Source organism: Eretmochelys imbricata, chromosome 22, assembly GCF_965152235.1.
Source record: "Eretmochelys imbricata isolate rEreImb1 chromosome 22, rEreImb1.hap1, whole genome shotgun sequence".
Classification (NCBI taxonomy): domain Eukaryota; kingdom Metazoa; phylum Chordata; order Testudines; family Cheloniidae; genus Eretmochelys; species Eretmochelys imbricata.
The window spans coordinates 13,227,402-13,241,611 of record NC_135593.1 but is presented as its reverse complement, the minus strand read 5'-3'; the positions used below and the strand labels follow the sequence as shown (position 1 = coordinate 13,241,611).

General features: G+C 41.6%; 1 protein-coding gene across 2 annotated transcripts in view; it reads left to right on the top strand.

Annotated features, from left to right (window-relative positions):
• Positions 1-14,210, top strand: part of TBCEL (tubulin folding cofactor E like) — a 32,156-nt gene that overhangs the window by 7,751 nt on the left and 10,195 nt on the right. For both annotated transcript variants that reach the window (XM_077839664.1, XM_077839663.1), the window contains exons 3-8: positions 130-279; positions 3,470-3,609; positions 5,894-6,075; positions 7,771-8,027; positions 11,948-12,074; positions 13,978-14,094. In XM_077839664.1, the coding sequence (XP_077695790.1) occupies positions 130-279; positions 3,470-3,609; positions 5,894-6,075; positions 7,771-8,027; positions 11,948-12,074; positions 13,978-14,094 (973 nt within the window). The remainder of the gene's footprint in view (positions 1-129; positions 280-3,469; positions 3,610-5,893; positions 6,076-7,770; positions 8,028-11,947; positions 12,075-13,977; positions 14,095-14,210) is intronic.

Genomic DNA, 14,210 nt, shown 5'->3' with positions numbered 1-14,210 from the left:
TCCTTAGCTTTTTAAAAAATTGTCCGTTACTTAAGGAAGTGTAGCATAAGATTCACTGCTGCCTTCTGGAGATGAGCTGATTAGCAGTGGATTGTGTATATTGTCTGATGTTTTCTGCATTGACTGTAGAATTCCAAGAAGGGAACATGGATCAGCCCAGCGGAAGGAGTTTCATGCAAGTTCTTTGTGAGAAATACAGCCCCGAGAACTTCCCATATCGTCGAGGTCCTGGAATGGGGGTGCATGTCCCAGCAACGCCACAGGGATCACCTATGAAAGGTAGGGTTCCTACTGGAGCTGTGCATACAAGGGCTTGAGGGCAGGATCATTTCATCCCATAGCTCGGGGTTCTCAACCTTTTCCTTTCTGCGCCCCCCACCCCCCCCCATGCTATAAAAGCTCCCTGGCCCAGCTGTACCATGACAACTGTTTTTCTGTATATAAAAGCTAGGGCCAGCATTAGGGGGAATCAAGCAGGGCAATTGCCCGGGGCCCCACACCAAAGGGGGCGCCGCAAAGCTAAGTTCCTTTGTCTTCAGCGCCGAGTGATGGGGCTCAGTGCCCCAGGCTGAAGTCCCGTGTGGCAGGGCTTTAGCTTTCTGCCCTGAGCTCTAGCGAGTCTAACGCTGGCCATGCTTGGCAGACCCCCTGAAACCTGCTTACGGCCCCCCAGGGTGCCCCAGACTCCTGGTTGAGAACCAAGCTTTCCACTCATCCAGGAGGAAGAATCCTACTGAATTACAAAACCAAATAATCACACTTGTGTTGCTGTATGGCTTGTATCACTGTTTAATATGTATACTACAGTAGGGCCCATAGTCCCCAGTTAGGATCAGGGCACCATATAGACGCACGCTGCTAGCCTGGCATTGTCCACAGCAGCCACTTGAAATTGAACAGGCTTACAGGTTTGGATCAAAGGTGCTGGGGCAGGTTTCTAGGCACGAAACTGGGAGCCAAGAACTCTTGCTTTGTAGTCCCCAGTCCTCCTCCGCGTCCTCTCTGACTTTGGGACTATTACTTCACCTCCATTTCCTCATCTGTGAAATGTGAACTTCTGCTCATTTTAGTTGCTCAGAGCTCTTAATTACTGGCAAGGGGATAGTTGCTGAAAAATTAGTTTGACTCTCCCCACCCTACTCTACTGTCAGTTTGAAAGAATCCTGGCCCAAGGTTCTCCTGCCAATAAAGTAAAGCCCTATACAGCACTGAGATTCAGGGACGTAAACTCTGCCCAGCTTGTCCCCATTTCAGCAATTTTTCAGTGGCTGCAGCAATGTGTATTTGGCACAGGTGTCTTAAACATTTAAAATTTCTCTGGATTCCACCCAGCACAGCTGTTCTGTATTTTCTGGGCCCAATCCAGTAACATGCAGAGTGCCTTCAGCTCTGATTTGAAGTCTATCGCTGTTGAGGGAGTTTAGCACACCACAGGTTTGGGTCCTTGGTCCAGCGGAATCGCAATGACTTCAGTCTTTTATGCTATGTTAGGTCGCTTTCCTATTTACTTTGGGATGCCTGTTGGATGCAGACACTAGGGCTACTAAGACATATTGCACGAACACCCTAAAGAAATGCCCCTTTCTCCTTACCCAATATCCTTACTGCCTTGTGGCCGATCCAGAGATGCATGTCCTCTGGTATAGGCATACTATTACAAACACACACACCTGAACTTCCTAGGATCTATAAAATAAAAATCCCTATTTCCAAAGGCTTTAGCTGGAACTGGATCGACTTTGCAACCTTTTATCTAATCTTTCCCCATGCTCTGAGGTATTTGGATTTGGTTCACTTTTTATTCAGACAATTTATGGTTTGGAATTTAGCAAACCAGAGCCACCGTTCATTTGTTAAGCTCTTACCCATCTCTAGTTGTGACTGTAGTTTAAATTCCCATTAGGTTGGTTTGTATCATAAGCAGCCCCAAAGGAGGAAAAAACGAGGAAATTCACTGGGTGAAAATGACGATAACTGGGTTTGACAGCAGAGAACAAAAGTCAGAAAATTCAGTCAAGGACAAAATGTACCATATGTCACTCAAAGTTAATCTCAGTAGAGAATCACCTTAACAAAATTTTCAGTGTGCCCTCTTATTTATATAGATTGCTACAGAAGCTAACAAGAGGGTCCCTATCCATATGGTCTAGGCACCCCTGACATAACTTAAAAATAAATTACAAATAATACGATAATTACAGCTGTGTAGTTTAATATAATTTACTATCTATGAGCTAGGTAACTTCAAATCTCAAATTGACTTCCAATAATCCCCTACTCTTACAGTTCTTCTCTTGTCCAGTAACTTTAAAATACAGGCGGGAAAAGGGATTAGAGAAAAGAGAGTTTTATGAAGACAATCTCTTATGTTGTGCGTATGATCAGAAGATCTCAAAGTGCTTTACCAGAGTGGGTAAGAAAAAAATTATATTGTGCTTGACACGTGTATAATATGGTACGATTTATCCACATGCTGACTTTCCCTGTTGAAATAGCTTCTTGTTATAAACCAAACATTTTTGGAGAGAATTCTTGGCAGTGGAAATTCCACCATGAGAGGCAGCATAATGTAGTAGTCACAACACACAACTGGAAGTCAGTTTCTGTTCCTGGCTCTGCTTCTGACCTTTGTGTCTTAGGGCAAGTCACTCATGGCCTAAGTTTCCTGAAGTGCTAGGAACCTACAATTACAATTAACTGCAATGGGATGTTTGGGTACTCATCACCTAAGAAAATGAGGCTATTAACTTTTTTTGTGTCTGTTTCCCTGTTGATAAAATAAGCATAATAGCTGCATCACAGTGAAGTTCTATTAAGCAAAGGGACTCTCTCAGGTCAAATTTAAGCCCAGGTTTAGTTGTGTAATGGTATACGTCAACCAAGCTTTTATAAAACCTAAGATCAATACAAGCACTTGATTTGTTTTGTAAAAAATTCAGTGGAGGCAGTTTTTTAAACGAACATTCTTTTGCCATTTTTGCCACTGAAATTTTTCAGCCTTGTGCTAAAAGTAAAATTGATTAGAAACTGACTGTAAACTAAAATGGAACTGACCCATGTGTTTTCGTTGAGATAGGTGAGAGAGAATGCAAACAGCATAAATCGTGAAATTACTTCACATTCTTAAAAAGAAAAGAAGTACTTGTGGCACCTTAAGTACTCCTTTTCTTTTTGCGAATACAGACTAACACGGCTGTTACTCTGAAACTTCACATTCTTATAATTTTTCCCCATTTTAGCCATCTAAAATGGAATTGGTAATACACTTATCTGTTTTAAAATGTATGACTTTAACCTGACTTGCTTGGCAAATGTAAATCATTATATAACTACTAAATTATTGATTAATCCTTTCCTTTTGCTGGATTTCTTACTTGTTTGTGTTCTTTGATGAGACTAAGGGATGATCTTCTATAGCTGGGAAAATATGAGGCTGACTGGACAGCATCTTGTTCCTCCCCCATTTCAGATCGCCTCAACCTTCCAAGTGTGTTGGTGTTGAACAGCTGTGGAATAACCTGCGCGGGAGAGGAGAATGAAATTGCTGCCTTCTGTGCTCATGTGTCTGAGCTGGATCTCTCTGACAACAAACTTGACAACTGGCATGAGGTAAAGCAATTATGACTGTGCCTTGCTAAATAGCAGCAATAACTGCTGCTCTCGCTGTATTTATATTGCTAGATTGGGATCTTCTCAGTTATTTCAAAGTAGGTAAATGTGTCCATTATAGAGTGTTGTAGTTCACATTTGAAGATCATGTTTGTTGCTCTGTAGCTGTCAAAGTAAATAAACTTGATCACTATGCCACATTCAGCGTATGTCTACATTCGAAATGCTACAGCGGCACAGCTGTAGTGTAGACACTTACTTCAGCAATAGGAGGGGTTATTCTGTCAATATAGTAAATCCACGTCTCTGAGAGGCAGTAGCTAGGTTAACAGAAAAATTCTTCCATCAACCTAGCAGTGTTTGTGTTGGGGCTTACGTCAGCATAATTACATCCCACAGGGCATGACATTTTTCATAGCCCTGAGTGATGTAGTTAAGCTGACCTGACTTCATACCATAGACCAGCCCTCAGGCATTTAACTCGCTTTCCTTAGTACTTTCTGAACTCGTCCTGCAGGTGAGAAATATACTTTCCTTCAGTGCAAAGCATTGGAACCATCATTCTATGCACCAAAAGGTTAATGAGGAATATGGATCAGTAACAGAAGGAGTGCAATCGAGGGTTTGAGCAAAGGACTGGCAGCTGAGACTCCTGAGTCCTATTCCCAGTTATGCCACTGATCCTGTATGATTTGGGAAAGTTAGAAATCCTCTCTGTGCTTCAGATTTCTCCTCTTCAAAACAGGATTAATAATACTCGTCTACCTTACAGGGGTCTTGTGAGGTTTAATTAATTAATGCTTGTAAAGGGCTTCGAGGTGCTTGGATGAAATGCACGACATAAATACAATATAGTAGTAGTAGAATAATTAGAGTACATTAAACTGTCTGTGTCCTCACCGGCTCACGCTCTGCTTTTATCCCACTGTTCATTACTGGAAATGGACATGAAAAAAGCTGAACTGAAACCTAACCTTATTTTTAAAAAAAATTATCTTAAATTAGTTCCTAATCACAAGTGGATATAGTATTGATGTAAGTCTTCTGACCACAGAACAGATCTGCTAGGCCAGGGACGGCATAGGCTTTCCCCGTGCTGCTTTTTGCTCAGTGCTGACCTGGAGGGGCCCTTTCTGTTCATTAGGATAGGAGTTCAGTTTCCATGGGGCTTGTTCAGAGTCTATGGCGACTGCCAATTTAAGAGTTCGTTTGTGCTAGCTGTGATGATGATCTTGTGGTGGCGTTCACTAGGAACAGGAGTGAGAACACCAGCAGCTCATTTTATGTTGACCCCTGAAAGTCCACCAGTTGGTAACTTAGTTTCTATCACTCTGGTCTGTTTGAGTGCTTATTTGTGGTTGTGCTCATTTTAGTTGTGAAACATGTTCGAAAGACATGTACATCCATTCACCATCTCCCCCAGATGGTGCTCCCTATGCCTGTTTTCCCATTTATACAGCCTGCTCCTCTGCTACAGTTCCCCCAAGTCATTTGCATCACGCCCTTCTTCGCACCCAATCACATGCCCCTTAATATATTCTGCACCCTCGATACATATATCCCAGCTGTCCCCTTTTTCTAACCATTCACCCTAACTCCAAGCTACGCACATACGCACCTGATACATGCCAACGGAATAGCTAGCCCCAAGCACTGTTACATGTATGTTTGGATTGAATTCATAACCTTTCAACTCCAGCACCATGTGAGTAAGAAAGCTGGTACTGCCATAGATTAATGGAATCTAATAAGGAATCCATTGTGCATGTACAACGAAATTCTATCAGCCTTTTATTTTAGGCAAAAATATGTGGTCTCTTCCTGGTGGAGAACAGTGGAAAAACTGAGCAACTGATCTGTGTAACAATCATACGCTTGAGGGACATGCTCTTGCTTCTCTCTGCCTAGAGAAAGGTCCAGCAGCCTTCTAAGATGCTGGCTTCTGTGACTTGCTATTTCTTAGGCAGGTATTCAGGTGGACTTTCTGATCTCTCCCAAGGGATATGCTTTCCCTTATCAAGCTACCGTCAGAGTGTAATTAAATGAACTGTTGAGGTGAATGTGCAATTAGCCAATCAATTGAGATCAGTGAATAGTTTAAGTATGAATTACAGATAGCTATCTAAAAGCCTTTTTTTTTTTTTTTTTTTGGTATCCATATAATTTCTTTGGCTCACAATCCTGCTGGAGGATCCCTTTCTACAAGATGGAATATTATTGAATGAGGTCTGATTACCTCCTGATACGCTTCTTTCTCTTGTTCTTTTTTTCTCTCCCCCACTAGGTCAGTAAAATTGTGTCAAATGTTCCTCACTTGGAGTTTCTAAACCTGAGTTCCAACCCTCTGAATTTGTCAGTTTTAGAGAGAACATGTGCTGGATCTTTCGCTGGTGTTCGCAAACTGGTGCTAAACAACAGCAAAGCTTCCTGGGAAACAGTCCATACAATACTGCAGGAACTACCAGAGTAAGCGTGGGGAGCATGGTATGGAAGGAGAAGTGCCCACTGCATGCAGACAAAGCTCAGAGCAGGAAAGGTTGCTGGGTGGGGGTGAGTGGGCTGAGCAGAGGAATGGGATTTAGTTTCTTTGGGACTTGGAAGGGTTTAACTCTTGCCATTGGGCCAGCTGAATGTTTTATTGCATTTCTATATCTGAACTTGCTTAGAGCTTTGCATAGGTGCATACACACATTGAATAAATCTATGTACTGGCATGAATTAATGATTATGGCCTTGATGATGCAGCATGTGACGCTCTTTTCCACTCAGCCACGACTGAGCGAATGCAATGCACCGTGCTAATGGCTTTTGGCTGGGACATAAATCTGAGGTCCTGGTCAATTGTCATTAAAGATCTCATCACATTTTTCATGTGTTAATCTCAGGGTCCTGTCCAGTTTCCACCTTGACAGTGGCACTCTGCCTCCCTGAAATGCCTTTTCAATTTCAATTGGATACCAGATTCCTCTTCGTGCAAATTTGTAAAGAAATCTATTATTACAGTATTCTGCTTAACCAGTACACCCTTAATTGAGACAGCCACTTCGTTCCCAGGAAACCAATTTAGCCTACTGATAGCTAACAGTAATGATTGCTGCTTAAATGGGACAATGGTAGCATAAATTCTGTCTAATAGAGACATGTTCGGCCATTGCCAACGTAGTCTGAGAAAGATTTAATCAGATGTGAAATTCTAAGTTCCAGTCTTAATACAGAAAGGTGGTAAATATTAAAATAAAAAAAATCCACTGAGGATTATTTTTATTCCAATTTCTTTATTCGGTACAATATTTCATTTTAAATGTCTTTAGTCGGTTTCCTTTTTTGTTGGCCTCTTATTTGGGATGGGAGGCTGCTTATCAGAGTCTTTTCCCAGTTAAAGGGATTCACCATTATTATTATTTATTTTGTCGTGCCTTATTTAAAGCAGTTAGGTAGCATCGCTGTCATCTGACAAATGCACACCACCTTTCACCCTAAAAGTAGTCACGTGAGTGGTGGATGACTTTTGGCCAGGAGCTCGGGGTTATAGTGTGTACAGTCTTTAATGTTCCTGGTGTTCATTTTAAATCTCTTTTACAACCTCCATGACTTTGGTGATGGGAATGTCCATAAATTTAATATACGTGAATGAGTTTTCAGCCTCCACTTGCGCAGTGTTGAGCCCACCCACGCCCAAATTGGTGCAAGGTGTAAACATTGCTAAAAACAGCATGCTTGTTCAAGCCCTTTTGCTCGTGGTGTTTTCACCTGCAACACCTATTGGTTGGCCTTGGCCAATGGATTTTGTTGGGTATAAACTCTTAACATTTCTTTATGTGCATGTGTTGACCGTTTAAAGGTTACTTGTGAAACTATTCCAAAGAGTTGTCAGAACTTTTAGTGGGTACCAGTGGAGTACATGCACAAATCTGCATGCTCACAAATGGTGTCTAAGTAGAGGCCTGGCTGAAAATATACTCCAGAGTTTGAAGCACTTTGGTAGCCATCTAGCTGAAAGATGCTATAAGAAATCCTATCTACACTGAGGTTTCAGAGAGTGCTGGGGCCCCTTCATGTTTAAGTAATTCTTGAAAACTGTGTGTACAGGGGCCTCTAGGTAAGACCGTTACAATTTAACAAGAAGCCTTCAAGTAAGAGCATATTTCTTTCTGTGTGCAGCTTGGAGGAGCTCTTCCTGTGCCTTAACGACTATGAAACAGTGTCTTGTTCTCCAGTTTGCTGTCAGTCTCTCAAATTACTCCACATAACTGACAATAATCTTCAAGACTGGACTGAAATCCGAAAGCTCGGAATTATGTTTCCATCACTGGACACGCTTGTCCTGGCCAACAATCACCTGACAACCATTGAAGAATCAAATGATTCTTTGGCAAGGCTGTTCCCTAACCTGCGATCCATCAGCTTGCACAGATCAGGTGAGGTACTGAAAGCAGCATGTTCTTTATATTCCATGTGTAAATGATAATGCCTGATCTAAACCTTTGCTTTGGCAGAGGGGAGGAGTAATATTCTCATTTTGGTGCAAATTGAAACCTGTGCTTTAACAGGGTGGGGAGAGGTATGTTATTTTGCTAGTGGCACCCTACATCTTTGCTAGAAATGAGCAGGTTGCAATCAGTATTGCTTACTGCTGGCTACTTGTGTGTGAAGCAGATCAGAGAAGCTGGGGAAAGCACAAGGCTGTACAGTAGAATATCCTTGTTAGACTTCTGGGTAGCATAAACTTATTGGACATACTAGTGCCAGAAACGACAGTCGTTTTTGGTCTTGTTCATCCCAGCTTTTAAACAAAGTCGGAAAGCTCTTCATAAATGCAGCCCAAGCAGGTCTGTAATACAAGCTGTCTGGCTAGTGAGGTAGGTCACTAACTGGGCTAGAGAAAGGTCTAACACAAGTCATACTCCCTCTAACCCCAAACCACACTACATGTGACCCTGATTTAAGGTTTAGGAATAACATTGAAGCTCTATTTCCTAATGGTGCTGATCTGAGAACACACAAACAGATTCCAATCTGATAACTTGAGAAACATGTGAGGAGAAGATGATAAACAAGACATCTGCCTACCCATTTTTTTCTTTTGGCTTTTTCTGCCACTTCTGGCGCTTTCTCGCTCTCTAAACAGTGGTTCAGACTAAAGTGTCTACCTGCTGCTGTCATTCACACCCAAGTACACAAGATTCACTACAGTAGTTGAGCTACCATCCTGATGAGGACAAACCACTGATAGCAGCAATGAAAAACACAGCTTTGCTATGGATTCCAAAGGTTGGCCGGTATTCTGTGCTCTCCAGCCACCGTGTTTTCAGGAAGAATAAGTCAGAGTAGTTTGGAATGTCAGTGACTGAGGAGCCAGTTTGCATTCTGAGGCTAGGTTACAGTTTAATCAACCTCTAGACCCAGCGTCCACTTACAGGCGCACACATTTTTATGTGTATTACTGGAGCACGCACAGGGAATCAAGTAGAGCAAACCCCATCTCCTGTGTTTAGATGTTAGATTCTTTAGCTGTACATATGGAAGATGGTGTGCCAGAAGCTTTGGCATAGGCCTCCTTACAAATATGCCCCAGATACTTTTCTCATCCGAAAGCTGAGGCTGGAGAAGCAACTGGCATAGCAGTGAACACACTTTGTACCTTCAAGCCCCAATGATGGGTAGCTATGGGACAGATCACAGGTGCTAAATGCTGTTTGACTTCCATCTCCCAGATGTACATGCTTCATTAGCTGAATTTGGAAAACTTTGGAAAACCTTGGAATAAAGTGCTGTGTAAAAAAAAAATCTGTTCAATTGTAGCGGTTTTCCTAGTGTTTGTTTGATCTGCTCATTCTCAAGAACTCTGCCATGAATTTCCTGGTGAGTTTTTGTTCCAGTTTGGCTGCCTGATAATCACCAGCAATCATGGGCCTTTTTCCTCTCCCTAACTTATTAGAATCAATGCACATGTTAAAGACTCTAGTATAGATTCACTTAATGCATTATTGTAGTTGTTGTTGGTTTATTATAGAGAGCCATGGAGGGACTGAAGCATTAATAAAGCCCCTTTCACAGATATCAGCATGCTATCCAGTATAAGCTTCAGGCAGTATCTAAGGTGCCACAAGTACTCCTCGTTCTTTTTGCTGATACAGACTAACACCGCTACCATGCTGAAACCTGACACCGTTTAGTAAAACTGCAGCTAACTACAGGAAAATAAACCTTTTAAATCAGACTTGAAAAAAGCTGAGTCATTGAGAGGAGCATCCTGTGGGAGGCAGTTTTGCTGGGCTGGAACCAGACATTCAGCCCCGTTGGATGCTATGCAGTACATTGATGATCTGAGGAGCCCCCGGTTGAACAGAAAGCCGAATGAGGACATAACTGTGAATTAAATCACACGTGGAGGGGGGAACTTGGGGTATGGAGGGTTCTTGAAAACTGATAATTTAAAATCTTCTCCACAGCCGCTGGAGTTGTCAAAGTAACTATCTAAATAAAGGCATAACATGGAGTGAAAAGGTGTCAAATAGATGAAATGCACCACTGTATTTTGGATAGCTTTGGTAATTCGTTAGTTGAATTGAGACTACTGTTTGAAAGAATGTTGCCATGGTTCACTGGTGAAATAACAGTTATGGCCACTGCTGCAAGATCCCATGTCTTTCAATTTTCTGGAGGCTGAATAGTTGATAGTGATGTGGTCTTATTCACACCCTAATGTAAGTGAATTAAAGCATTAGACCATACACTTCTGGGTTTATTACTCATTCCTCTGCCTACTTTAAATCATTTTTTTTTAAGCCTTGTTTCTGCCTGTCCCAGTCTAATACTGCTGTTCCTGCCCCTGCAACAGCTATTACCTATTGATATTACTGAGGCTTTTGCATATTAAATATTGATGAACTTGGTCCTGCTTAAACCTGCTTCTTGTCTTGCTGGCTGCTGTGGTTTAACAAAGAACTCCAGTGATTTGAAGGTGATTGGTTTTCACAGGAGTTGTGATGGAACATCTCAGTGTGGGATGATGGGAGTTCAAGCAGATTTTCTTCAGAGTGGACACCTCCAGCAGTATAAATAAGCTGTTTCCTTTTCAAATGCAATTGCCTCTAACTATTCGCTTTCTCCCAGGCACAGTAGCATTCTGACCTGCAAAGGCCAGGTTCTTGGCAATAGTTTAGTTAGAAGATGAATATGACCCAGTTACCTGTCAATCATTTTCTGCTATCACCACCAGCTGAGTGGTCCACAGGTAGAAGTGGGAAGGGTTTTGAGCCAGTATCACAAGCTGTTACTTCTATCCCTGTGCATGTGGTATGCACTCATGGCTGACTTCGTTACCCAGGGAATGTATTTTAATAGCAAGTTGACTTGACAAGGATATTACACTTGACATGGAAGAAGGGGACAAATATCTCTCTTTAGTATGCCCCGCTACACAAAGAAATTGCAATTCTGGTCTGAATGATCACTTACCTTCTGAGACCACTGCAGTCCCTGGAACAACAGAAGTGTCTGACCTTTACTTAATTACCTGACTTGGGTTTGCTTTAATTTTTTAGAGATGCTGATTTCCTTTTATCTATTATAGTGGTGAAAACGTCCCACCAATTTCTAATAGAAGCGTGTAATACTTGGTATGTTAGACTTAGTAGCTAGACCGTGCATGTAAGAAGCATCTATCTTCTGCCACAGCAAAAGGAAGCAAAGATAAGCATCAGAGTTAATCTTGAACACACAGGCAAATAGATTGTCACCTGATCCCCAGCTTTCCTCACAACTTTGCTTCAATTCTCAGAACCCAGCACAGATTTGCAGAAAGCTCATGGGAATAGGATACCTGCAGGTCACAAGTTCAAATCCAGACCTAGCTTGGTGTAGACCCTAAAATTTACCATTTGATGGCTGCTTGGTGGTCCCTGAAGTGACACAAGTCTGGCTTCAGCGGTATTAACCAGAGTCCTTTTTATCGAAATAGCCATAATAAGTAATGCTAATTGTCATTCAGCCAAGATGCCAGGGACTGAATAGGCCATGGAGATTGAACTTCCCCCTCAGAGATTGTCCCTCCAGACTGGTAGGACAGCATGGGTGAGCTAATGCTGCTCCTTCATGTCCATGAATAAAGGAATTCAGTCTCTACCATTTCACCGGCAATGCACTGACTTGTCAAATAAACGTAGATTGTCATTCTCCTGTTGAGATCCATGAAATAGTGTTAGGGTCAACTCGTATGCTGAATAACACACTGATAAATGGATGATAAAATGAACAAATTGGCTACACCTGACCTTTGATATATTGTATATGCTCTATGTGTATGTGTCTTTAAACAGCTCATTTCTTAAAGCAGGTCTGCATTGCTGGGAAGACATTGACAAACTAAACTCTTTCCCCAAGCTTGAGGAAGTGAGATTGCTTGGAATCCCTCTTCTGCAGTCCTACACCACCGAAGAGCGCAGGAAGCTGTTAATAGCCAGGTCTGGTGTTTCAGTTTGCTCTGCTCAGTAAAACATACTGCACAATTTTGGGTGGGAAATGTGGTGAAGTGTTTGTTAGGGGCACTGCTGATTCATGTGGTATGGATGCACTTGATGATTACCTATTCTACTCATTTCCTCTGGGGCACCTGGCATTGGCTACTGTCGGAAGACAGGATACTGGGCTAGATGGACCTTTGCTCTGACCCAGTATGGCCATTCTTATGTAATGTTAGCTGCAAAAGGACATGGAACTTCTGCAGAATGAGAAGGGGACATGGAAGTGGAAATAATCTAAATAGAAGGCTCCCATCATAGACGTTAGTCTGTCAGGAACAATGGGTACTAGTCCAAAGACTATTGACTTTAAAATGGGTCTTGAAGCAGGCCCTCAAAACAATTAGGTTATTTAGGATTATCTCAAATCTCTGAATAATACAGCCTTATTTGTCCATTACAAATTCTAAATACTTGTTTCAACAGATACAGAATCCGCATCACTGGATATTTCCAAGTTAGACGCTCTATTGGGGAAACGTTTGTTGTACTGCTTTTCTATTTGTACAGTAAATATTGCTTTGAGAATGTTTCCACATTTCCAATCTCTCGTGTTTTAAATAGAACATTTAGTATGTGATAAAAGGGTAGCATCAAGGTCATGAAAACTGGGATTACGCCTCCTGGGGTCCCTCATTTCCAGTGAGTGGGATACCTGGCTGTTCAGGAAGGTGGGTAAGATTCTTGGTTGGGTGTGCCCAAAGGGTTAAAATGTGTAGCAACCCCTTTTGGTGTGAGTGAACTAAGTGCAATTATATATGCTATACTATATTACTATAAACCAATAATATACTGCAGAATAGCGCATATTACTGTGTACCTGTTACAGCTGGTAGAAAAACTCTGTGTAAATACCCATGGAATATTTTGGATGAAACAAAGTTTTCAATTTGTTTGATGAAAAACAAAAAATTCCAAAAACTGAAAATCAATCACCCCCTCATCTAGAAAGGTGGGAGAGGGAAATAGAAAATTGTAATTTTTTTTATTTCCAATAACTGATTTTTTTTTTAATTGTATGGGACATTTTTGAGCAAAATGAAAAAAAAATTCAAAAATTGTCCAAAAAAACCAAGAAAAGTTTCCAGGAAAGTGTTGATCAGCTCTAATTAATACCTGCAATACACTGACCCATATTAACATACTGTACTATTTTATTAAAAGGAAATTTATATCCTGATTAGACCACAAACTGAACCTTAATTGAAGGAACGTGAATCTCATGCAGTTTCTCCACTGGATGTGGGAGTCGATGGCTTAAATTTTGAGAAGTAACTAATGCTTCTGGGGGACCAATTTGAGATACCTTAAAGGGGCCCTATTTTCAAAGGGTGGGTGGTAGGCTGCTTTCATGTGTCTCAAGTGAGGCACCCAAAAATCATTAGTCACTTTTGAAAATTTAGGCTGGTGACTCTAATGCTTAATCCTGGGGGTCAGGACTCCTGGATTGCATTCCTGGCTCTGCCACTGAGTCATAGTGCTTGGGTAAGCTACTTAAGTTCTCCATGCCTCAGTTTCACTATCAGTACAATGGGTATAGTAAGAATGTACTTTCAGGTAAGTAACAAATATTTGAAAAATGATTTGAAATCCTCTGATGGGTAGGCACTAGAGAAGTGCTAACTATTTATTATGTATGCACAGAAATAAAAATGTAGTCAAATGATGCATAATTCTAATTACTGTCCAAGACACTGCATAGTACTTTGAGAGCAAGGTTTTGAGATCGAAGCTATGCGGCCCTGAGGATAAAATCACATGCTGCTGTTAGCTCTAGAGTCTTGCTAATCATCGTGGCTAGATTTTCGTACCCTCATTAACAGTGTTCCTCGGTGTATTCATGCAGATTGCCATCTATCATCAAGCTTAATGGGAGTGTCATTACTGATGGGGAGCGAGAGGACTCTGAGCGATTCTTCATTCGGTATTACCTGGACTTCCCGCCAGAAGAAGTCCCATTCAGGTACGAAGTTCAGAGCTGGAATTCAGAGAAAGCGCAGTGCACAGGGAAGGAGAATGATGTTCACTAGGCAGTTTGAAAGTGTGCAGCTGAAAGTGTGTCTTACAGCTGAGAAATGA